We start from the raw sequence: 27,065 nt of genomic DNA on the forward strand, positions 1-27,065 counted from the left end.
TCAAGAAATGGGCAGAAGACATGAACAGGTATTTCTCCATAGAAGACTATGAGAGAACTCTTCACTATAGGAAACAAACTGAGAGTCGCTGGAAAGTAACTGGGAAGGGGATGGGTAATGGGGTGGCAGGCATTAAGGAGGACATGTGATATGATGAGCACTGGGTGTTATACACAACTGATGAATTATTGGACACTACATCTGAGACTAATGATGTGCTATATATTGGCCATATATATATATATATGTCTGTGTGCTAGGGAAGTTCAAGGGTGTGTTTGAATACTGAACGGGGAGACTCCCATCTTTCCTGGAGGACCAGGGAAGCCGCCTGAGGAAGTAACATTTGAGTAAGGAATAAATAGTAGACTGGCAAAGAGGTTGGGGAATGGCATTTCAGATGGAAGGAAGAACAAGTACAAAGGCCTTGAAGTGGAAAAGACAGTGGAGAGTGGGGTCAAGGCTGGTGCTGGGTGGAGCTGGGGAGGTCTCCCGGAGCCCAGTCTCTGCCCTGCCCCAGCACACTGCACCCCTGCCTGTGTTGTAATGAGGAATGTTGGCATGTCTGCAGCTCCCACTTCCTGACACATGCTGTATAGTTTCTCCACCTATGGGTGTGGCATTGACAAGACGGACTTGACAGGGTTAATATAAAAGGAGGTCCTCCACGTAAATGTTCAGCATAGTGCCTGGTATTTCCTGACAGCTTTGATTATTCTAATGACAGTGACTAGGATTCCTACAACAGTTAGATGCTGTACATGGACCAGACAAAGCACAGACATCACATGTTTCCTAGGTTCCCCACACTGGCCTACACAGGAACGCTCTCTCTGTGTTTGGCTATATAAAGGAGTGTTGTTGTATGCTTGTTCTTAGTGTTCTTTTCTCATGATTTATTTTATTATTTTTTTTAAAGAGGGGTTTGTTTTGTTTTGCTTTCTCACAGGAGTGATTGGAGCAGATGTGAGAGGGTATGGCCTTGCCTGTGAGGGACAGCCAGTGACGTCACGGCTGGCTGTCATCTGTGGAACATCTTCTTGTCACATGGGGGTGAGTCTGCTGGGTAGAGGGCAGGGCGACCACCGGCAGGTGGGTGGGGAGCGGGGTGTGGGGGGAGGGGGGCAGCCTAAGAGGAGATGTGACTTGCTGGCGCCTTTGCCTGTCAGTTCCTTCCCCTCCTGCTGCCCTGCCCGCCTGCTCTATGTAGCCAGAAGCCCAGCCCGTCTCCCAAAAGCTGTGCTTAAATTTGCTGTATCTTTGTTCAGAGGCCAGATTCTTAAAAAGTAGAAGTCTGAGTCTGTCTTTGACATCTCCCTGGTCAGAAAGCTCAGGCGTGAGGGCTGAAATTGGATCCAAGGGTGACAACACCTTGCTCCCAGGCTGATCTGTCCCTAATGGGTTGCTGAGTCTTCTCTGCAAAGGGGTGTCTGTTTTCCTTGGCCGCTGAGTTCTCTCCAAATCAATATAAATCCATCTCCCTGGAAGCGCCCTGATGATCTATAGAATTGGGCTGCATATCATGACTTCAAAAGAACACTGATAAGCAATTTTCACTTTGTTAATTTTTCTCCATGAATTAGTGGAAAGGCGTTCTCCAAGATTGCAGTTAAAATTTAGTGCCTGCCCTAAAATTTATATCTCCTTTAAATGCATGAGTCTGAAAGCATTCCATTTCGATAAGTACCCATTTCTACCATATTTTTATTTAAAAGTCATTACTCTGTTAAACTTAGATGGACGACTCCTTGGAATTTTCCCAGATGGGTAAAATAGAGGGAGAGAGGGGGAGGAAGAGGGGGAAGGTGGGCGAGGATGAGCGTGGACCCAGTCCAGGGCAGAATCTCTGTGACCATGGAGGGAATCAGGTGCCATGTCAAACTATGGTGAATAGCAGTAGGGACCAGTGAGCCTTTTTTACCATGAAATATTCTGGTTGAGTACGTATTTACTCCTCTCCCTTCTTGTGTCTGGAGCTGTGCTAAACCTTGGGGACATAAGGGTGACAGAAGTCCTCCTATCGATGAGGCATCATCCTAGCTGGCATTACCAGTACAAGGCCCCAGAATAACCGTGCACATGGAACCCGGGATCCTGAGCACCTACCATGTGCCACGCAGTGTCCACTGCTTCCCATTTCATGGTAGATCCAGCCGCGTTGGTTTCCAATTGTACTTCCTTTGCGTACTAAGTATGGGGCCCCCGGCAAGGCACTTAGCCCTTTGGGGCTCAGATTCCTTCTCTACAAAATGTGGAGAGTCCAAGTACACAGCTCCTGGTGTTCTGAGTGTGAAATGAGGCCGTGATGCACTCGCCGTGAAGGGAGCGCTCCGTGGTGGTTAGCTCTTGAAGAGTTGGGCTGGTGCTGTCAGGCAGAAAGGACGCAGGGACTGACTCTGCCTGGGAAGGGTCCAGGGTTAGGGACACCTCCCTGAGGGGACATTTATGTTGGATTCTAAGGTCATAGATTTCCTTGATCCTGCCCTTCCCCACCCCCGCCAAAAGAAAGCCCAAAAAACAAAACAAAACAAAAAATGTTTTCCTTTTGTTTGTTTCTATGGACAAGGTCTTAAGTGAAACTTTTTTAATTGAGTTTTTAAAATCCCCTCAGCCGCCCTGTTGTAGGGCCCAGCTGTCCCTGAAGGGAGAGGTCTGCAGAGGCCTCCGGCCGCCTCGCCCAGGAGGTACCCTGAGGCCGGGCAGCCCGCCCTCTCCGACTGAAACCTATTTAAAATCACTCCCATTTTCACAGGGACGCATCTAACCTGGTTCCTCCTGTGAAATCTGAATTTCAGACATTTTAACTACACTCAGTTCAGACTTCTGAGCAGATGCAAATCCAAACGAAACTGAGGGACTCTGTCATGTCCCCACTCCACATTCTCCTTGTCTCTTAATGGGATTGGTACTCCCTTTTCCTACAGGATCCATTTTGCCAATTAGGCAGCTAAGGCATAGAAAAATCCAGAAATGTTCCCTGGGTCACAAGCTGTTAAGCTGGAGCAGAGCACTCAGACCCAGCACTCAGATCCCACTCAGTGCCTCTCGCAGTGCTGTGCCCCATGGTCCCTCCCTCAAAGACGTGGAGCTGGCCTGGGCTTCAGAGCTCTCCAGATGTGGGGTGAACCCCTGCTCATGCACTTTTTGAGCTTGTGACCGGAGAGGTGAGCTACTTCTCCAAATCTCACATCCTTCCTCCATCCCATCGGGGCTGGTGTTGCTGGTTAGTGTGAATTGTGCACGTATGTATCTAGTCTAGAGCAGACACTCAGAAATGGTGGAGATTCTTAGTAAGTTCTCCTAGTGATATATAAGGCTCACATGAAGCAACTGTTGGTGCTTTAACGAGTTTGATGGGCAGCTGCAGTTGATTGCAATGAATTAGGGCCATAAAATGCCGGTTTTATTATGGTCGTGTTGTGCTGGAAATAAAGTCCCCACCCCCATCCAGCTTTGTACTTGGGAGTGGGAAGGGACCTTCTGGGCCAACGGGATTAATCATCAGCTTTAATGTTATGTGGCGAGGGCGAGACTGTGGTCATGCCGGCATCAGAAAATGCCTTTGATCTTGCTCAGGTGCCAGGCGCCCAGTGATCCAGCAACAATAACACCTTTGTGAGGTCTAGGAGAGGTGCAGGTCTAAGGAAACACTCCCAGGGAAACTCAAGGACCCCCTTTGTTGTGGTTCTGGCAAAAAAAAAACCACCAACTGTCAGGAAAAATTCACCAAACAGAACACAGGGACCAGAGGGGACTCTGGGCTTTTCAAAAAGTGGTGTTCAACCTGGTCTAAAGGATTCTGTTTCTTCCTGTCTGTTCACTGATGTTTCTGATTCGGTATCTTGATTGAGTCAAAATTCCCAAGAATATTTTGTGCCTGATCCAGATTGCCTCTTTCTACATATGAATGAATGAATGTCCAAGTAAGCAAATACTAATAAATTCTTAGAAGTTCCTTACCTCCTGGTCCCTATTACTTCCAGGAATCTGGAAAAAAAGCTTGAGGTTGAACTTAAGACTTAGACTAATCAGGCCTTTGATATTTTGTAAGATACAGGTGTGGGCTGTACATTTATCTTCCTTTAGGTGATTTAATTAACAAGAGAAAAAGAATGCTTGTTCTTTTTTTAACTCCATGAAAGCAGAGCTGCTTGCTCAGAGTTAATTACTAGCAAGTCCCCCAAACCCAACATAACACACAGCAGGGGTTAGCCCGAGGTTAAAAAGTCCTGGGGTCAGATGGAGCTGATCCTTGCCATAGCTCCAACACCCCTTCCCTGGGGTCGTCAAGTCAGGTTGTAACTTGGCAATTTGTGTTGTGGTTAGCATGTCAGATGAGGAGAGGACTCTGGGAAGTGAAAGAAGTATTGAAGAGGTAAGATGTGAACAGAACACTGGCTGTTGAGGGCTGGGAATTATGTCTGCATCGTAAATCACTCAGAATTGCGGTTTTTGCAAGGACTCAGATGAATGTGGGGATGGTGGTCCTCTGTCGATCTCAAGGACGTAGGCTCCTATGTGAGCCCCACCACTTACTTCCTTTAGGTCAAATACTCCTTATTCCACTCCCTCAGTGTTCTCATCTGTTCAGTGTGGGTGGTAATATTTACCCTTAAAGATGTTTCGAGGATTAAGTGGGGTGATCTTTACAAACAGTTCATCACTATGCCCAGCATAAAAGACCAAATACAGTGCTGTTATTAAAAAATGATTTGTGAAGGCCAGAATAATCCATTTGGTAATAGATTTGAATTAGAGGCATCAGAGTGAAGTCATGTTCAGCTTCATCTAGTTTATACATAGATTCATATATAAGTATATACAAATATCTGTAGATACATATATCTACATATATATATAAAGTATGCAAGTATCTGTAGATATCTATAGATACATATATATATCTACACATGTCTATTTGTTAGTAAACATACTTCTATTTCCTAGCTCTGACAGTTGAGAGGAGCTCGAAACTAGGATACCCCAGCAGCTAGTTGTTCCAAGCACGCCGATACCCAGATCTTGATTTCTAATGCATTTCTCCAATAAAAAGAGCTTGGACTCCTTGGAGAAGTGGTTGATTCTAGGACTGGAACAGGAAATGGATGAGCTAAGCCTGGGGCATCTAGTACTACCAAAAAAGTGAGGAAATGCTCTGGGTTGATGGGGCTCAACGAGATGAGGTCACTCCTTCAGGTGCATCGAACCGGCAGTGTGGTGGGAGCTGGAACACGCACATTCATCTCTTATCCTGCAGGGTCCTCTCCACATTAAGTACCCTTCTATGGGCTTCCCTACACATGGCAGCTGAATTCCAGGGAATGTTCCAAGAGGACAAGCCCCACTGTACAGGCCCTGAATAAGCCTCTACCTGCATCATTCTTGCTAATGTCACATTAGCCAAGCCTGAGTCAATATGGAACTCTATGAGGATGGGAATGCCAGCAGGTTCGGTGGACTGGGGGCCCACCAGTGTCACAATTGACTCCAGTCTAGCTTCCAAATCCTAATAATTTGTATCCACTTGTGAAATAGAGTCACCCCTCAAAAACAATTCTATATAATTGATTATAATTATATATAACTGATTATAATTCTAAGTTCGTTATAGATCACAAGTAATCCTACCATGTATTCTATACTTTGTGCATATGTGTGTACGTGTGTAAGCATGCGTGCATATGTAGGTACACACACATATCAATTCTTATCTTACCATTTCTTCTATTATTAACAGTAAAAATAAGGATTATTTGTACTGTTTTAATCTGTACCATATGCCAGCCATTGTCCTAAAAGACAAATGTTTTCTACCTGGTTTACTGCCATAATAACCCGTATTGAGTTGTTATTTGCTGGAGCCAACTGCAGGTGGTCCCAGTGACCAAGACTGGAACAATGTGGGCAGCAAAATAAAGTGGTATTGGATAATGACCTAAAGTATGACACAAATGTCATGAGTCCATAGTGATACATATAAATGACTAAATGAATAAGAAAGATGTCTCCTGCAGAAGAATTCCAAATAATGTCTGTAGATACTTCCCCATCAATAAGGTGGAATATAATTTCCCACTCCTTAAGGGTGAGCGGTACTTAGTGACTTTCTTTCAAAGTGGACAGTATAAAAAGGAGGGGGGCATATAATTTTACAGTGGAGAGGTCTGACAAATGCTACCTCCGCCAGATGGTGAAGGTCAACATCAATGGTGATAAGCCATGTTGATAATATGTACTATTGATATGATTTAATGAGAATGGCACTTTATCATCCTCCTCAAAACCCATAACCACAGTGTGATCCTAAGAAAAAAATCAGCAAATCCAAGTTGAGGGAATTTCTATGAAACACCTGACCCCTACTCCTCTAAACTGGGGAGGTCATCAAAAAAATAAGGGAAGTCCCAAGAACCATCACCTCCAAGAGGAGCCTAAACAGTTGTAACAGTTAAATGCAATATGTGGTCCTGGGTCAGGTCCTAGAACAGAAAAAGGACATGGGTGAAAACTCAGCAAATTTAAATAAAGTAAGGCATTTAGTAATAATATATCAATATTATCTGTAATTGTGATATTTATACCTTCTGTGGGGTATTAATGGTAGAGGAATCTGGGTGTGGGGTATATGGGGACTCTGTATATTTTTATAAGTCTTCTGTAACCTAAAACTGTTCTAAAATGAAAAGTTTATTTTTAAATCATTCATTAAATCATTTGCTCATGACGGAAGCATTTTCTTGTACTTGCCTGGCTAAGTGGTAAGGGTACTAAGATCATTATGATGGATATGGCATGCCTGCCTTCATTGAGAAAGAAACAAGGAGACAACTTCAGCCTAGATGGAGATCGCTATGGTCCATGCATGACTGTAGTGTGGTAGGAATAAGGAGAAGGGCCTGCCCAAAGTCTTGAGTAGATAAAGTTTTCCTATTGGATATAATGTTCCCCTGATCCCACTGGGACACTTCCTGCCAGCCCAGTTTCAGGTCACATGCCCTGTCCTCACTCTGCACTTTTTTTTTCTTTTCTGTGTCTACAACATCATGGAGGTGACTTCTGTGGTCTGGATGGGATATGGTTTTGTAAAAGCCCATCAGGAGGGCACCATGGGTGGGCAGAACAGCCACAGGCCTTGAGCAGATGACGTTCTGTTTGCAGGTGTCACTGCTAAGAAGAGAGTAGGCACAAGGACCAGTTTCTCTATCTTAGTCTCTTTAGCAGGTGGCGTTGGCAGAGGTCATTGAGAAAGGTGGACAGGGAAGGGGGTTCACCTGGTACAAATAGGACACCTGTTAGGGTTCTGTGCATGAAGTGCCCCGCTCCCTCTTCATTCACCAGCATTCCATGTGGAGGCTGTCCCAGGACCTCATAACCACATCTATTGAAAACAGATTACATGCTAGGTATCAGTTTGTCAAGGGAAGGGTTGATGTGGTTCAGTGACCAGTACTGAGCTCAGGAAGCTCAGGGCAGTGCTTCTCCTGGTATTTGAGGCTAAGGAAGTTCTACACTGTGCTGGACAGAGGTCATTGAACATCTCTGGCCCAGCCTCAGTCATTATGAGGAGAAAGACCATGGTGTTAGCTGCTATCATCTATCAGGTACCTATAGTGTACCCAGACTGTGCTGGATCCTTTATGTAAGGTAATCAACAGTGCCACCATTACTGTCTTCATTTCCTAAGTGAGAAGACTGAGGCAAACAATAGTTCGGTGGATCATACCATGTTCAAGCCATCTAGGGGACTGACCTCAGAGTCCTCGCTCTTCCTTTTAGCTGTGGCTTCTCCCAAAGGTACAGAGGAGAGGGAGAACAAGCTCAATGAAAATATGGGCAAATATTGGTACAGAGCTCTCACCAAAGAAAAGATTTGGATGACAAGCACCTGAGAAGATGGTAACCATCATCACTTGTCATGAGGAAAAGGCAACCCCACACCACAGTGGCGTATACGCTTACCAGAATGGCCAACCTCGGGGTGAGGATTTGGGGACTGTAACTTACACGCTGCTTTTGGGGATGTGAAATGGCACAACCACCTTGGAAAAGAGTTGAGCAGTTTCTGCCGGAGTTAACGTACACCCACCATGTGATCCAGCCATCCCACTCACGAAAGCTTATGTCTGTTCCTAGACTTGTACAGAGATGCTCACGGCTGCTTTATTTGTGATAGCCAACCTCACCCCCCACCCCCCAGAAACAGCCCAAATGCCTTTTGATGGTAACTAGAGGAATACGCTGTTGGGATGTCCATTATAAAGCTTTACTACTAGGCAATAAAAGGGAATGAGCTGTTCATATAAGATATGGCATGCATTGATCTCAACATAAGTATGCTGATAAAAACCAAACTCCCCAGAAGAACAGACTTTGTGATGCCATTTATTTAAAATTCTAAGTAATGCAGACTAATGTATAATGACGGAAAGCAGATCATTGGTTCTCTGCAGTGGGAGAGCAGGCACAGTGGCAGCCAGGAGGATAGGCAGAACACAAATGGCACAAGAAAACTTTGGGGGTTGATGGAGATGTTTACCTTGATTATGGTAATGTCTTCACTGGTGTATGCGATGTCAAAATTTATCACATCAGACACTTTCAATATATGCAGCTTGGCGCATGCTAATTACACCTCGACAAAGCTTGTTGGAAAAATAAAAACAAAACAGAAAAGAAGACAAAAAAAAATACAAAGTAAAAATTGTAATTATCTGCAGTCACTTCTATAGTGCTTACTGTATTTCAGGCCCTATTCTAAACACATCTATTAAAATTATTTCATCATTGGGACTCCCAGGTGGCTCAGTTGGTTAAGCATTGACTTCACCTCAGGTCATGATCCCAGGGTCCTGGGATCGAGTTCTGCATTGTGCTCCTTGCTCAGTGGGGAGCCTGCTTCTCCTTCTGCCTACATCTCTCCTTGCTTCTGCTCCCTCTCTGACAAAGAAATAAATTAAATCGCTAAAGAAAAATTACTTCATTATCATTTAAAAAACCATACAATAAATGTTAGTTTTCACTTGTTTCCTTCCAGCCCAGCTTTATTCTCCAACTACTCTGACATGGTTTATGATTCTCTTCTTTTGGCCACTAGCACAGACCAATAGTTACTGTTATTTGCGTTTTACTGGTACCAACTTGTATCTCGGTGAAGCAGACTTGCTTAGTGGGCCCGTGTCTCCTGTGCCCCTGTTGGCCCATCCTGTCCTTTTGGGAGCTCGGGCTTATCTGATGCCTGGTGACTGCATGGCTGGATTGCTTCCCACTCACGTGGCCCACCACCCCAGAAGTGTGCAAGTGCTTGCATTTTCCAGAGGCTCTTTTCACTCCTTCCTGACCCAGTGGCATCGCCTTTCATCGTTTGTCTCTGCTGAGGGGGCCTGACTGAGTGGAAGAAGCCCCCACCCCCCCACCGCCACCCCGTGTGAGCTGCTGGCATTCTGTTGTCCACTTCACCTTACCCGGGACATCTGGGTGTTCATTTGGCCTCTCTGGGAAGTCAGATTTTCATTGAGTGATGTTATTTAGTGAGGCCTGGGAGACACAGGCCAGCCGTACTTGCTTTCTCTCCTTTCACCCACCATGACAGCCTTCTAGAGCTTTCCATTCCTGTGCTCTGTCCACCCTCCTTCATACCCTGTACCCTTGGGAGTAGAACTGACACTCCCCACCAGCTCACCAGGACGCATTTTGGCTCGGAGTCCTTCTATAGCCTGCTGTCTGTTCTCTTGGGAAAAGAGAGTTGAGGAGCCCTAGGCTCTGGACTCTGACCAGATCTGTGCCCCCATCAGACTGTGCCATGTTGTTAGAGCCTTGCTCTTTGGGAGATGGCTGTGGTGTAGCTCTGCAGCTTCCTTACAGCAGGGAAGAAGATGATCCCCCAAAGCAGAGTTGTGGCCTGGGCCTGGGCCACTCTCGCACACGGCCAGAGTTAGAGGAGCAAAGGATGCTCCCCATCATTACTTAGAAGGGAATGCAAATTGCCGCCGCCTTGAGATCCACTGCACGCTTTTAGATGGGCCACAGTTGTAGCAAGGATGTGGGGACTGAATTCCTACATGCTCCTGGTGGGGACATGAACCGGCACAACCACTTTCAAAAAGAGTTTAGTGTTTTCTTACAAAGTCACACTTCTGTGTGACCCAGCCATTCCACTCCTATAAAAGCTGGGCAGGGCTGTCTGGTTGCATGTTTCCCGGAAGACAGGAACAACACAAGGTGAGGTGACCCAAGGCCTCTCAGAAGTTCAGAGACAAAAGCTTCTGGTGGTTTTTGTCAACTGGCCTGGGCCTGGCTGTCCACAGAGACAGAAGAATGATGAACGAAGCAAGGAAACAATAAAAGTAGCGGCAGCAAGAGTCACAGCTAATGTGTACTACATGCTTATGATGGGGTGAGAAATGTAAATTTCTGGTCAAACCTCCCTAATAACCTTATGCAGTTATCCAAATTACCCTCCCATTTTACAAGTGGACACTGAGGCTCAGAAAGAGCAAGTACTTGCCCAAGGAGACAGAGCTAGCAAGTCCTAGAGGTCAGTTTCCAACTCCCCGATTGCAGAACTGATATTCTCAACTCCTAGCAGAATGATGAGACCCAGGCGGCAGGGCGAGCTAGCCCAGAGCACGTGTGTTTTGTGGGAATGGGGGTGGAGTGGTTACAAGGTACATCTTTTCCAATGCCTGATGAGAAGTGCAAAGTTAGGCTTGGATCAAAACTAGACCACAGTGCTCTTGTTTTCCCCACTTCCTGGGCTTTCAAGTCACTGCCTCTCAAGAGGCCACCCGTCTAATGATAACAATAAAAATAAACAGCATCGCTTGTCACCGTCGTCCCTGGGGAAGAGAGTCTTTATGAGTCTTCCCTGTTTCCCTGCTGCTCTGTGGTCAAGTACTTGAAAAGGCAATTTGAAGACAGGCGGCCAACCTCCCAACTCATGAAGATGTTTTTATATTGGTTTGGAAGAGCATGAAATGAAAACCACATTGATTTTTTTGTTCCTCCTTTTCCCAGTTACCACTCATCTGCTGTGGGGGTAACTCTGGTAGTGTGGCCGCTGAGAGCGATCTAGCAGTTATAGGAGTATCTGTGCTTCTCCAGAGACTCAGGGCGGGTGAAAAAGATGCCGAAGACAGCCTTCCTAGAGCCCTCTCCAAGGACCGGGTATGTGTCATGGTCCTTGACACGTTCCCATTCGCTTAGTTCTGTGTGCATTTAGTTCAGAAGTTTTAGTAGTTTGGCCTTGTAGATGTCCTCTTCTTTTTTTCACTCCCTTCTCCCATTCTCCTTGTATGCTCCAAGGGCCTCTTTTTTTCACATGTTAATTAAATTTTCATAAATTCTGTCCTCCAGAGCCATTATAAGTGAGGGACAGTGTCTCTTCTTCTGCTTAAACAGTGTTAGAGTGTGAGGAGCAGGAACAAACATCTAAGAAACCAAAGATCCCAGAATAAGGACCCATGAGAAGTTTATTGAACAGTGAAGGCTGTAAGATTGAGCCTGAAAGTCTCTTCCTAATGACTAGTCAGTGGCTCCCTACTGCCAAAAGAAAAATTTATTCAAAAGCAAACTAAATGGGCATTTGACCATGCTGTTAAAAATTTAGGATACATTCAATTAGAAAAAAATAGGAGTCTTAAATCCAGTGGAGGTGAAAGTGACTGCATGCCGTCATATGTATTTTTTTAAAAATTGTTCTAATGAAAGATCATTCACATGTTCTAAAATTCACCCCTACCATGTATCTTTAAAGCCTCTATAGAACTGAGATCAGTGGTATTTGAGAAGGAGAAAATTATAGTGTGCATCCTTTTGGTTACACGATGAAGATACCGGCATGTAGCCTTTATTACTTAGGGAGGGGACAGAAAGAGATCTCAAAATAGTAGGTTTCCATTTCCTTGCACTTAGCACAGTCTTTGACATGTGCTTGGGACCAGTACCTGTTGGATTGATAGATGGACAGAAGGACAGACAGAAACATACTAGGTAGCCAAATATAGTATACCACATACACATCCAAGTTTATTGAAGACCAGATCATGCCATACCAGTTTGATTTACTTTTTTTTTTTAATGTATTTAAGGCTATATGTGAAAGGGAGAACAGTATATGAACTACCTAGTCTTCTGTAAGGCTTTGGTTCTTTCTTTGATCAACAGACTCTTCCCAGTTGACACAGAGCATTGGTCAATCCAGCAACCGAACTCCACCTACTTGAGAACTGAGTTTTTCAGTGAATTTTGGCTTGAAACTGGCCAAAAGCAAAAACACAAAACTGATAGAAAAGTATCCACTATATCCAATTGCCAAATTTATGTGTGGGCTTCTCAGCCATTGGGTGTGGCCTTGTGTGGAGCCAGGAAAGCACTGGGTCTTGATTCTGTAGGTCAACAGGACATTTAGGTGGAAGGTGCTGCTTGGCTTAGAGCAGTCGTGGATCCTCCCTGACTTGGGCATCTGTCTTCTTGCCTGCATGTTAAAATTTACTGAAACTTCCTTATGTTTCCATGTAACTCCTTAATGAGAGATTTACTATGGTCTTGGAATACAGGGCTAGGGTTCTCTGGAATTAGGGAAATGGCCTGTGAAAAAGAGACAAATTGGCCAGTTTTATTATTATGTATATTTGTTTTTCTGTGGTTGTGCCAGACACTAGTTTATATGGCCCTGACCACCATGACAGACCCACAGTGAAGAGGGTCTTGTTTCCTGTATTAAGTCTGGTGGCTTCACAGTCTCGAGTAAAATCTCTCAGTGTGTCTCCTGAGTCCCAGAATCCCAGCAGGGCATGGGAGAGCTCATGTGATCTGGGCCATACCCACCTCTAGCTTTATCCCTCCCTGTCTCTCACTTCTCTATAATCTGGCAGGCACGTTCACACACCCTTATCTGAATTCCATGGGGCCCAAGATGTTTGAAAATAGAGACTTTTAAAGTTTATACTGTGTGTCTGCAGTGTATTGCATGACACTGCCAAACAGGTCTGGGTCTGCACCCCAATGAAACACATTAGTATTTCTACAGTAAAACCTGAGAGGATTCGAACTTTTGGGACTTCATCAAGATCAAAAGCTTCTGCACAGCAAAGGAAACAGTCAAGAAAACAAAGAGGCAACCCATGGAATGGGAGAAGATATTTGCAAATGACAGTACAGACAAAGGGCTGATATCCAGGATCTATAAAGAACTCCTCAAACTCAACACCACAAAACAGATAATCATATCAAAAAATGGGCAGAAGATATGAACAGACCCTTCTCCAATGAAGACATACAAATGGCTATCAGACACATGAAAAAATGTTCATCATCACTAGCCATCAGGGAGATTCAAATTAAAACCACATTGAGATACCCCCTTACACCAGTTAGAATGGCCAAAATTAACAAGACAGGAAACAACATGTGTTGGAGAGGATGTGGAGAAAGGGGAACCCTCTTCCACTGTTGGTGGGAATGCAAGTTGGTGCAGCCTCTTTGGAGAACAGTGTGGAGATTTCTTAAGAAATTAAAAATAGAGCTTCCCTAGGATCCTGCCATTGCACTCCTGGGTATTTACCCCAAAGATACAGATGTAGTGAAAAGAAGGGCCATCTGTACCCCAATGTTTATAGCAGCAATGGCCACGGTTGCCAAACTGTGGAAAGAATCAAGATGCCCTTCAATGGATGAATGGATAAGGAAGATGTATGTGGCCCATATACACCATGGAGTATTATGCCTCCATCAGAAAGGATGAATACCCAACTTTTGTAGCAACATGGATGGGACTGGAAGAGATTATGCTGAGTGAAATAAGTCAAGCAGAGACAGTCAATTATCATATGGTTTCACTTATTTGTGGAGCATAACAAATAGCATGGAGGACATAGGGAGATGGAGAGGAGAAGGGAGCTGAGGGAAATTGGAAGGGGAGGTGAACCATGAGAGACTATGGACCCTGAAAAACAACCTGAGGGTTTTGAAGGGGCAGGGGGTGGGAGGTTGGGGGAACCAGGTGGTGGGTATTGGGGAGGGCACGTATTGCATGGAGCACTGGGTGTGGTGCAAAAACAATGAATACTGTTACGCTGAAAAGAAATAAAAAACAAAAACAAAAAAACTTGAGAGGATTCACACCAATTAAAGAGATTCTAAATATCTCTTGATCAGTTTACATTGGATTTGACCATCAAATGAATCAGGGAAAAACTTGCCATGTGGAATGCTTTAGAAGTGGTACAGACTTGTGTTTACTCTTCTGGAGAAAAGTCCGTGTGCTCTCCTTTGACCAGCCTCTGAGCCTGTGTTTTCTCTGCCCTGAGCAGCTGCTGCATCTCCTTTCTTCATGGTGAGTACCATTATCACCAGAATCCTCACCATTGTTATAATTCACATTTACTGAGCATTTTCTGTGTTACTTGATACTTACAGTAAGTTCTGGGGTGGTTCTCATTGAGTTATTATGATCTCCGGTGTTAAGCGTAAACTGAGGTGTAGAAAGGTCACAGAGCAAGGAGTGGAGCTGAGGTTATACTGAAGCACAGGGACCTCAAGCCTGTGTCCTCAGACACTGTGCCATCCCTGGTGTGCGTCTTTGCCAAAGTCGCAGCTCAGGGGTCTCTCTGAGGCTCTCTTTCCTTCCTCCGCCAACTTTAGTCTGCCATGCCCCTGCAGACCCTCCTGGCTCTTCTGCACCGCTGCAGCCCAGCACTTGCCATTCTGTGTGTCTTCCCCATAAGCCTGAGCTCCTTGAGCAGTTGGGGAAAAACCTACTTCATGCTCTGTCTCTAGAGAACACCCTAGGTGTTCGACACATAGTTTATAATCAGGCTAACCCCCAGAGATATGCTAGCAGCAAGTAATTTGTATCCCCCTTGAAATAGATATGAAACACCAAACCCCAAGTGTAAGGGTGTAAAGTCTTGGATCTGAAAAATAGAAAGAAATATTCAGAAAGGAAAAGTCTACTCAGGTTCCTGCCTGGTGTGCAAAGAAGAATTTGTTGGGGACAGCATTTCAAAAATGAGCAAGGAATAGGTTTATACTTAATAACAGCTAGAATTTATTCCCCGTGGACCATGTGCTGGATTCTGTGCCGGTCTAATCCTCACTGTTGTGATATGTAAGGTTAATTTAAGAAGGAGAAAGATGTAGTAGCCATGTCTTAGATCCTAATAAAAGGTAATACTAATATATTCAGGTTAAACAGAAAGTAAATGTCATTAGAAGGTAGTAACCTAAAATGGCCCCCGAGAGTATATTACTCCATCTAAGAGATGACAGAAATGAGGTAGAAGAGATTGGAGAGCAAGATCATATTAGGGGAAGTGAGATCTGAATAGGCTCCTGACTTTTGTATCTATTCCTTAAAAACGTTAACATGCTATTAAGAATGTATCCTGCTAGCCTACCAGGGGCTAGGCCCGGCTTTGAGCTCTGCTTTCAGAAAAATCTGAGAGAACCTAAACCTGGAAAGAAGCATATAATACACAGTTATAATGTTTAGGAGAAACTGCCTCCCCCCTTTTTTGTTTTTCATCTTTTTATTAAAAAATGATTTCAGGGGCACCTATGTGGCTCAGTAGGTTAAGTGTCTGCCTTTGGCTCGGGTCATGATCTCAGGGTCCTGGGATTGAATCCTGGGACTCCCTGCTGAGCAGACGGGGAGTCTGCTTTTCCCTCTTCCCCTTCTCCTGCTCCAGCTCTGGCTCCTGAGGTCTCTCTCTCAAATAAATAAAATATTTAGAAAGTGATCTCAGACTTACAGAAAAGTTGCAAAAATACGGGCGCCTGGGTGGCTCAGTGGGTTAAAGCTTCTGCCTTCGGTTCAGGTCATAATCCCAGGGTTCTGGGATCGAGCCCCGCATCAGGCTCTCTGCTTAGGGGGGAGCCTGCTTTCCCCTCTCTCTCTGCCTCCCTCTCTGCCTACTTATGATCTCTGTCTATCAAATAAATAAATAAAATATTTTTAAAAAGTTGCAAAAATAGAACAAAGAATTCTGTATACCTTTTACCTTGATTCTTTTAATATTTGCATAAGCATTGTACCCATACTTTTTATGTGTGTATAAATATTTTTTTCCTCAATCATTTGAGAGTAGACTATAGATATAATGCTCATTTCCTCCTAAATACTTCAGTATCTATTTTATAAAAACAAGAATATTCTCTTATATAGCCTAATACAATTATCTTGCCAGGAAATAAACACAGATAGGATTCTATTATTTAATCTATGGACCTTATTCAAATTACATCACCTGTCCACAAAATGTCCTTTATAGTAAAAGGAAAGAAAAGATTTCTCAGAGCTTGGGATAGTTAGAAGGTGGGGTAGTTCTGACTGCTTGAGAGAAGCAGTTGGCTTTATTTTCTTATTTATTGACATTTTTGTAATGATAAAAAGATTTAAGTTTTTCTTGGTGCTTTGAAATTTGTTAAATGCCTAGTGGAATTTGATACTCAAAATAACTACGTGAGGTCTTCAGAGCAGGCGCTGTTTTCTTTTTTAAACTGAGGCTCAAAGAAACAGTGATTTGTTCCATGTCCCACAGCTAGCAAGTGATAGGGCAGAGACTCAGATACTCTCTGAGGAAGCCCTGAGCCTTCTCCTCTGCGTGCTTAGTGGATTCATCTTTATTTACTTAAATTGAAGAATCAGGCAGCTGGGGGAGACCTGGTTTATTACTGGAAAGACTCCTGGTTCTGTCAGTAGTCTCCATTGTGACTGGAAATTCTTTGATCTGTAAGCCATTTGCTCTCAGTTCACTTGCATACAAGGGACCTGAGGAACTCCCTAAAAAGGCACTCACCCAGGTCCCACTCCCACAGAGTCTGATGGGGTAAGTCTGCCTGGGAAGAGTATCTGCAAATCTATACTTGGAACATGTACCCCAGTGCTTGTAAGGGAGGACTTGTGGAAAAACCGCAATCCGCTTCTCCCGAGCAGCATTCCAGTATCTTCCTGTGAGCGTTTCCACTGGGTTTTGCACAGCATCTTGTACATTGGAGGACTCTAAATTTACACTTGATGAAGGTAAGCGTGAAGTCAGTGAATGTGAAATGACTGCAAAATGAAGGAAATCAAGTTAGGACAGTCAATCCCCGTCCATTTGGGACATACTAGGAGGTTCCTTGAATCCCCTTCCTTTCAAATAAGGTCTCTCTCAGTGAGTTGAAGGGCGGATGGCATGGGAAGTCAGGACCTAGATAGAGTAGCTGGTAGAATCTGCCAACAGTTAGAGACTGTGGAATTCTTGTTTTCTCCTGAAAAGCAGAATGAAGTGAAACAGACACCCCATTTGCAGGTCTGCAAAGGCAAACACAGAGACCAAAGCACAGACACACCAGAATGCAGCAGGAAACCACAAAGGCCTAAGATCATTCCGTGTAAATAGGAAGTCAGAGTTTACTTTTGAGCCCACAGCGCCAAGCTGAACCCAAGTGTCTAACCCAGTTCTCTGCCCAGCCCTTCCTGGATCCCTAGCACAGAGGAAAGATGATGCACCTGGGTAAAAGCATTTAAAAATGTTTGTTCTGATCAGGGATTGGAGTAAGCTTCTTTTGTCTGTGCTGGTGAATAATTTGGGACACAGGTGCAGCTTGGACTTGAAAGCATTAATTGGTCTCCCTGGTTTTCCCTGCCGTGATATCTGAGACCCGCCCCCCCCCATCTTCTCTACAAAGTAATCTGAGTCCACATACATTCATAAGGCTTTTCCCACTGACAGGCAGCTTGCATATACACCATCTGTGGATCTCTGGGTCCAGGTGCACAGCTGGAGTGCTCTCCGTGTTTGTTGGATTGGCATCTGTACTCTCATTTGATTGCTACCATTACATTGGAAAGTAGTAAGTAGGATACAAATGATCATCACCTTTTGAGATAAGGAAAATGTAACATATAACATGGTAGGGAAGACATGGGTTTTGATGTCAGACCTATGTTCACTTCAAAGATAACGAGACTTTTTTTATCCAGAGTGCCTCCTTTTATTCAGACAGTTGTTTCTGAGCAATCTACTCTGTGCTAGGTGCTGAAGTGAAAAATAGCACAAGTAGCCTTAGACCTTACAGGCTACTGGAAAGGAAAGATATTAAGCAGTCACAAAAATATATGATTACAGACCGTGATAAATGGTTTACAGTCATATCCGGCGGTGGGAGTATGAATTGGTGCAATCACTTTGGAAAACAGCAAAGTGATGCCTTTTGAATATGCATGTACCCTGCAGTCCACCAGTTCCGTTCCTTGGTAAAAATCTGGAGAAGATATTGCACCCGCGTACCTGTGTGTACCCAGGGACAGTTAAATTCATTGTGTTATTTCTCATACTAGCCCCAAATATGAATCATCCCAGACTTCTACCAGTCATAGAATGGTTCATTAGATTACATTATATTCCTACAGTGGTATGCCTATTTAAAATGAAGGAAGTAAAGCTATATGAGCAACATAGAACAATTAATTTTAAGTGAAAGAAACAGGACATGGAAGAAATACAGAACTATTCATATAAAATTCAAAAAGAGGCAAGAGGAGCAGTACCTTTTCAGAATGCGTATATAGGTGCCAAACCTAGGGAGACAGGTCAGGAAATGATTGCCACAAGTATCGGGACGCTAGTTCATTACATGGCTGGGGGGTGCTGGTTATTGAGGTGGGAAGAAACCTTCCCGTGGGAATCTGAGGAGCTGGCATTTACTGGTGAAATATACATGAGTACTTTTTTTTTTCCTTTAAAAAAAAAAAAAAGTATTTATTTGAGAGAGAGACAAAGTGACAGCACGAGTGAGACCAGCGAGCACTACCAGGGAGGAGAGGGAGAAGCAGGCTTCCCTCCGAGCAGGGAGCCCAACACGGGGCTCCATCCCAGGACCCTGAGATCCTCATGCCCTGAGCTGAAGACAGACGCTTAACTCACTGAGCCACCCAAGTGCCCAGCATGAGTACTTACTATCGGTCTTTAAAATGTACACCTATGTTTTATACATGCTTCTGTGTATATGATATATAGGTGCTGTAAAGCAAAGGAACAACCACAAGAGCATAAAGCCAAGTGACCAATAGAGTTTGCGCAGTTGGCTTCTGTAAGGCAGTAATGTTTGGGCTGAGATACTTTGATTAAGTAATTAAGCGGAATGTGATAGGGAAGGAAGGAGGTATCTGCATGGCAGTGGCTGAGAAGAAAGTGGTCCAGAAATTGCTGCAGGATAATGGGAGGGAAGTTGGCAGGTTCAAGGTGACATAGGAGAGTGGAGTGGTACCTGTTCAGGCCAAAGAAGCAAAGAGGGGCAGGACAGGTTGGATCTATAAGCCTTATAAGGGATTTTGGTCTTTTATCCTGCAAGAAATTGAAAGGTCTTACGATAGTAGGTAACGTATTTGAATTTATAAAGAATCCAAATAATTGCAATTTTGCAGAACAGGTTGGAGAGAGATCAGCGTGGATGCTAGGGGACCATGTAGAAGGAGATGAGGGCTCTGGGTGAGACGTGATCAAGGCAGCTTGCTTTGGATTATAGTGGAGGAGATGGGGAGAAGAGGATATATTTGAAGAATGTTTACAAGATGCAATCAGTGACATTTTTGGAAGTTTAACACCAGCTTTGCAGAATAGATGCTATATAGCCTTCCTAGGTGAGTCACCCAGTCTTCCGGGATCAGCTAGTGCTTAGTGAACAGAGGTCTGGCTAGACAGCAGCAGGATCTTAGGCATTCCTTGGACAGATTCAACTGACAGGACTTTTTTCTGTTAACAGTGTCAGCTCTCTTTTTATATAAAAATTCAGTGTTTTGCCCTTGCCTCTTAGCAAAGGTCTCCCCAAGAAGTAGCCCTATGAACACATGATTACTTCTGACAAAAATGCCTAACCCAGATCTAATCATGAGGAAATGTCAGAAACCCAATTGGAGAGGTCTTTACAAAATAATTTTTGTAAATTATTCTACTCTTCAAAAATATCCAGGCCAAAAAAAAGTTAAAATGGGAGGGTTCCAAATTAAAGCAGACCAAAGGGATAAGACAAGTAAAGGCTGTGTATGCTTTTGCAGTTTTCTTTTCAGGTAAAGGAAATTTTGTGAACAATTGATCTAATTTGAATAAGGTCTGTAGATTAAATAATTTGGTATTGGTGTTTATTTCCTGATAGGGTTGTTGTGTTATGGCTGGATAAGAGACTTTAGGAGTAAATGGGCCTAGTAGCCTACTCAAATGATTCAAAAATAATAATAATTTATAGACACATATAAAATATAAGTACAATGCTTATGCAAAGTATTGGCAGAACCTAGGTGAAGGGTGTATGGGATTCTCCTGTTTTTGTAACATTTCTGTAACTCTGAAATCATTCTTGAATAAAAAATTTAAAAAAAATAAAACAACTAAAAATGTACTAGCCATATAAAAGGCCATGCCTGTATTTGCTATGCCCATGCTGACGGGCTAATAATATGTCACACATTTTACCCCCTCTAAAGTCCTGCTGGAGAGTTTATTTTAGAATCTATATGACTGGAAAAGTGATCTTTAATCTGAACTTCACAATATTTTCTGTTTTCTAGTAACAAAAGCTGTACACCCGATCATCTTTTCTTATAACCCTGGAAGCCAGGAAGCTCAGAGTTAAAATTGAACCCTCAAGCTAAAGTACGGAACCTTCTGTGTGCCATATTCCCACTCTGATGTTCATCAGTCTTCTATTCTGTATTACTCTAAAATCTGTGTTATGTGTGCGTGCACACGTGCACACCTGTTAATTGGGGAAGTATCTAAAAAGTATTCAACCTTTTGTATTAGTTTCTTATGGCTGCTGTAACAAAGGACTACAAACTTGGTGGCTTAAAACAATGCACATTTATTTTCTTCAGGTTCTGGAGAGCAGAAGTCCAAAATCAGTTTCATTAAGCTGAGATCAGCTGTCGGCAGGGCCTACTCTTTCTGAAGGTTCCAGGGTAGAGTCTGTTGCGTCTTTGAGATCCTGGTGGCTGTGGTTTATCTTGGCTTGTGCCATATCACTCATCGTGGCCCTCATGGCCATACTGCCTTCTCAACATCTGTGGCCAGTGTCCCTTATGACGGCACTTAGAACCCACCTGAATGATCAAGGATTATCTCCCCATCTCAGGATCCTTACTGTAACCACACCCACAAGATCCTTTTTTTGCCTTGTAACATTGACAGGTTGGAGGAGAGCTCAGCGGTCTGATGTGGTCTGACTGGTCGGAGAAGGCTTCTGTTAGCCAGTGAGGTTGAACTGTAATATTCTGGTTAGAAAAAAGAGTGCTCCAGGCAGAGGGGATGGTTTGAGCTATGTCTGTAAGATCATACCACCTGCAAAATGTTGTCTCTTTGCTCCTCAGTACCTTTTGTTGTGTGAACTTGTGTCCAGTTGTGTTTGTCAAGACCTCCAGTATTTTGTCGATCAGTTAGGATACTAAAAAGTAATCTCTTCTTGTTCCTTATTTTAGAGGGAATATATCTAAAATTTCTCCAGTGAGCATGATATTTGCTGAAGGTTTCTGATACATATGCCCTTTATGACATTGAGGAAATGATCTTCTACAGCCTTCAGGATGGATGATCAGTAGCTTGAACTTGAATAGCCACTAAGGATTATTTTATTTGGCAGTCTAATTCCATAGTCACAGAGCTCTGTCACTGTGAGCTTCATGAGGGCAATGACCATTAACTTGTTAGGGTATCCACAGTGTCTGGCACAGTGCCTGGGACTTCATTAGGCATTCTGTATTGAATGAATGAATGAATGAATGAATGAATGAATGATACTTAATACGTATTTGTTGGATGAAGGAATTAAAGTTAGCAAATTATTATTTAAAGTGAGCCAGATATCTCACTCCTTTCCATACCCCTCGTAAAATAAATTGAGTTCCAGGTGCTGCCATTCTTGCTTCCTCTCAGCCCTTGGCACGGTCATCTAGTCATTTGACATATGAAGGAATAAATGAGTGAGTCCATCCCAGAAAATTCTGCCCGTGGCCATTAGACTTTGCCCCTAAAGATTCACATTTATTTGAACTGAAGCCAGGTGGTTAAAGATGATTTAATCAGGACAAAAATAAAATGCGCTCTTTAATAGAATAATTGCTTATTTCATTTTCTCTTTAAAGTTAGCCATTCATCTCCTGCCACTGTCTTTCAATTTATATATGTTGTCCACAGGGTAATGAAAGTGATTATTCTGAATGAAGTCAAAAGTATTCATAAAAGACTGTCCTATTGTGTGACGAGAGAGTTTAGAATTCCAGTATTAACCTGGAGAGGGGTTGGGTACAGTGGCAGGCTTAGAGTTTACATCAAAAAGACAGGGTTGAACAACTGATTAAGGACATACACAGATTTACTGGGGAACAACTGAGGGAGGTTGGTTGTCCTCAGAGAGGCAGGAAGTGAGGTAAGAATGTCTAGTAGTTTTAAATACCTGATGATGGTAGTTCAAATCCTGTAGGTACTATCCATTTCAAAGGGGGAATTTCATTTAGTAAGTTAGTTCATGTAACACCCAATATTAGAATATCCAGTGGCTCAAAATGGATTACCTTTTCCTATCTTGGGACTCTGTTCAGAAAGCCTTCAACAATACCCTTTTCCCTAGAAAGTAAAGGTCGGTTTGTTTAGGCATCTCCAGCTCTGTCCACCTCCTCTCCCTGCACACACATTGCTCCAGCTACATGTAATGGGTTCTTACGGTAGGGGTTCTTCTCTGGACTTGTTGGAAGAAACCCCGGAGACCAGATCACTTACGCAGGACTTGCTAAAAGTTTGCACAACCCACCCTGGGGTACTAAGTAGAGATGGAAGAAGTCAAAAGTGAGGACTCAGGAAAGAGGCTGAGGTTGACTGTTGTATCTGAAATAGTAAGCAGAGAGTGAGGGCTGCTTTGGGGACAGGCTGTATGACCACTAAAAACAAGGCAAAGATGTGTGGGGGTCGAGCACAAAGGAGCCAACTGTGTGGATCTTGAGTGGGACCCCATCCAAAAGGTTCAACTGAAGGAGCAGTGTGATCCCAATAGACGGGTAAACCATCTGAAGACCAGGGCTGAAAGGGACTTGGGAGTTGAACAGCAGACAGAGTGCAAGCTAGCTTCAAGCATACTACCGTGGGAAGGTGGAGGGAGTCCTCGTGGGGACATTGTAGTGACCACAGGACCACAGGACAAGAGAACCTGTATTGGATAGGCACCCCACCCTGAGGACATATGGAAGCCCAATCACGAAATTAAGTAAAGTTGTTAAGTAAAACCTTCCCTGGGCAACCCACCCCTATGTGGAGTACAGAGCCCATGGAGGAGAAGGTGAAGCAAGAAAACAGAGAGGCAGGATAGCTCCCCACCCCCTTCTCCAGGTATGCTTCCAAGCCTGAAATAAACTCTCACTCTAGTAGGGGGAATTTTTAATTCAGTGAGATGGGGAGCTTTAGTTATCACAGTGGAGTGCTTGAAGGTAAACTTTTTTAGTAATAAAAAGTAGACTTTTTTGTTATTTAAGAGGAACATTATGGATCCACTTAAAATTCCATCTCAGGACAAGGAAAAACAGTTCAAGGAACAACCTTAACAGGGAGTAGTGCAGTGACTAAAGCTGTTTTCCCCCTGTACACCTACCTGAAAAGGTCCAGTAAAGTAGGACATACACAAAGCTCTGTCCCTTCTCCGTCTCGTGCATTGACAAATCTCTTTTTCTACTTGAGCACTTAAGATTAAGCATGCTGTAATAGCTGCCTTTGAAAGAACCAGAGGGAGGGACAGAGGGGAAAAAAAAAAAAAATTCTCTTGACCCCATATCCCTCTCCTAACTCCCCATTTAACTGCTCATCTTTACTTTTCCTTCCTCTATCACTCTTCTCCTTATTCATACTACCACTCCAGCTATAGAACTAATATAAGATAGCAAGCACATCCCTGGCACAGGGCCTTTGCACTTGCTCTTACCGTTCTGCTCATATCATGCCTAAGTGCATGCTTTGTTCCCTCCCTCCCGTATAGTCTCTGCTTAATGCAGCCTCATAATTAAGGTCCACCCAGATCACCCTTTATTAAAACAACAACACTTGCCCTCCCCATACCACTTAGCCTCTCTCTCCTGCTTTATTTCTCTCAATAGCATTATCAGAGCTGACATACTATATATTTGAATATTCATGTGTTTCATCACCCCCTCTCCATCAAATCCTATATTCCATGAAAGTTGGAGTTTGTTTTTTCATAGTTGTGTCCTTGCCCCTTGAACAGTGCATTGAAATAGTAGACACATTCAAGAGATACTTCTTGAATGAAGGAATGCTTTCTATTTGCTTTAGCCTTTCCACATGCCATTCCTTCAGGCAAGAAAGCTTCCTTTTACCCCTTTTCCTTACAACGGAGCCCCAGCTGAGCCTGCTAAGATTCTGGGCATCCTTTGAGGCTGCGTTTCCATGCCCCCTCCTCTGTGCCACTGCCCTAGGCAGATTGAATCTCTATCCCCAGGACTCACTCCTAGCTCTCAGTTCTATTTCACTTTAATCAAGTTCATGCTCTTAACCGCTACATGGTACTGCCTCTCAGACCTACATGTTCTTGATTTTTAGGTTTACAAATGACTAACTCAGCAACTGCAGTTCCTTCCCATGGTATAGAACTGGAACGTGGCTGTCTTTGAACTCTGTGCAAAGGTGTGCATCCTAAATCTAGGATCTTCAGTTCCGCAGGCCTGCCACATGTATTTCCATCCTCCTTCTCTTTCTCCTGTTGATTTTCACCTCCTCTGCCTCCTTCTTCATCATCACCATCATCGTCATAATCTTGCAAATGTACAAGGGCACATGACAAATCCATCATTTTCTTAAGCTTCTTTTGTTTAATGTTAATGAAAAAGCCCACCTCTTCCACTGAGCATCCTTCCCCATGACTGTGGGGCGTGAGAATTCTTCCTCTCACTTGGCGTATTTAAATGCTGATCAGTTACAATCAAATACTGAGTGGTGGCAGTCAATAATGGCTTAGGTGAACGGGGGCAGTGACTTGGAACTGTGGGTCACATGAGGTCATTTTAGATCTTCCCGGAAAGGGTTAGGGGGATGAGGCCGATCAGTCACCTCCGCTCTGTGCCTGCCTAGTAAGGTCCCATTAGGTTTTTGGCAAAGAACCTGGTAATATTTCATGACAGAACTTGGAAAAGTTAAAAATTTACAGATGAGTTAATGCTTTTTTTTTTTTCCTTTCCTCCTTTTAACATATTCCAATAAGGAAATAAAAATAATAAAAATAATAAAATAATTTTATTCTCTGAGACCATTTCCACGAGGAGGAATTTCCTTAGAATCCCCAGGTGAAAAATGCTTCATTGGACAAAATTGGGCCAAGAGATGAAATGACCTCATAGCTCGTGCTGAGTGACATGTATTAAATGGTAGCTGGGCACCTTATTTATGGACTGCTGGTCACCAGCGTAAACACTGCCTCTTCTCCAAAGCTTGGCCTGGCTTCTTCCCATGACCCCAGGCAAAAACAGTCTCACCTTCCTTTGCGTTACTGTAGCACTTTATTTATATGTCTGTTACACTCATTTTGTTTTATACAAAGGTACTAAATGTGGGTCCCTGCCACTAGACCTTGAGTTCCCCAGGGCCACCACTGTGGCTCATGCACCTCTGCATACCCAAGGTCTTCCATGTAACAGACTGTACAAGTACAAGTACAAGAATATACTGAACTACAGCCTGTCTAGTCCAGGCAGTAGAGTCAGAGGACATTTGTTGAGTAACTGCTTATATGCCCTATATTTTAACATATTTGGTCTTCTCTATTCCTTATAGTTTCCCAACCAAGCATAGCTACCGCTCTGTTGTAGATGAACGGGTGCGGGATTTATTCCATCACATAATGAGTGGCAGACCTAGCTTTCATTTCAAGTCACTTGAAGCCATATTCTGTGTTCTGTCTCTTTCATTAGAGCTTAACACATTTTTCATGCACCCCTCTATAATGTTTAGCTACCAGCTCTGTGACGACATGAAAAATATTCCTGTAACTCTATTCGTCCATTTGATGAACAGAAGGAACATGTAAATATCATCTAACTCAGTACTCTCACTTATGACACAGTGGAGTCTCAGAGAGAAAAAAGATCTCAGCCAGAATTGCTCCTACTAGTTCGAAACATGTTATCCTTCTCCTTTCTGTTGCCCTAATCCTTAGCATTCTAATGACCGTCTGCACAGCATGGTGCGTGATGGCCAGTCAACTCCCCAGGGAATTACTCCTCACGTTCTCTGTCCTCCGGCCCCGTTCCGCTATACTCTCTGCTGCCTCTCCCTTTGCTTCCTTTCCCTCCTCCTGCAGTTCCCTTCCCTCCACTCCTTCTCCTGTCTTACTTCCACGTAGCCTTCAGATCTGAGCTTGGGCATCATCTCGTCCCGGAAGTTCTCAGGTTAAATGAGGTGGAGTCTCTGCGTTCCCTTGGCACATAGCTCTGGCACAAATCACACTCCGAGCTGTTAGGTGTTCGTTACCTGGGTTTCTGTCTTCCTTGTTCACGTGGCTGTGAATTCCTTGTGGGCAGGTGTTGTGGCTCTTTCATTTCTATAGCACTTGTATCTAGTACAGTCCCTGGATCAAAGGTGGCTTTCAGTAAATTTTGAATGAAACAGCCACTTGGCAGGATACTGCTGTGAAGGGTGACAAGCTTTGGAGATGCAGTGGTGGTAAAGGCTCACCTTCTTGATATCTAGAAGCTGTTCTTGAAGACTCTTTCAATCTCGAAGGTGTTCTTAAAGACTCTTCCAGTATTGAGGGGGCCAAAGGAACCCCACCATATCTTAATGCTGCAACTATATACTGGTATTTGTAATGTTTGAGTGCTTTTGTTGAGTTGCACCAAGAACTTCTGTAGAAGGGTCTGGCATGGCCTATGCAGGAGATCCTCTCACCTAATACTGATGATCTCATAGTATCTGTTCTTTACTGTCACTAAGGGGAAAATAATGCATCTGTGTTCTTTTCGTAGTGTGGCATAACTGACTACAGTATGTATCCCTGTGCAACATCTGTCTTCTTACCAAAATCAAAGCTTTAAATTG

At 43.6% G+C, this 27,065-nt stretch overlaps 1 protein-coding gene across 15 annotated transcripts in view; it reads left to right on the forward strand.

The window, feature by feature from the left end:
* The window catches only part of FGGY (FGGY carbohydrate kinase domain containing), a 412,410-nt gene that overhangs the window by 234,948 nt on the left and 150,397 nt on the right, over positions 1-27,065 (forward strand). For all 15 annotated transcript variants that reach the window (XR_009345297.1, XM_059137206.1, XM_059137204.1 and 12 more), the window contains one exon: positions 950-1,053. Coding sequence is in view for 14 of the 15 variants with exons in the window: in XM_059137206.1 (XP_058993189.1) it covers positions 950-1,053 (104 nt within the window). In the remaining variant the exon portion in view is untranslated. The remainder of the gene's footprint in view (positions 1-949; positions 1,054-27,065) is intronic.

This window comes from Mustela lutreola, chromosome 10 (genome assembly GCF_030435805.1).
Source record: "Mustela lutreola isolate mMusLut2 chromosome 10, mMusLut2.pri, whole genome shotgun sequence".
Taxonomy (NCBI): Eukaryota; Metazoa; Chordata; class Mammalia; order Carnivora; family Mustelidae; genus Mustela; species Mustela lutreola.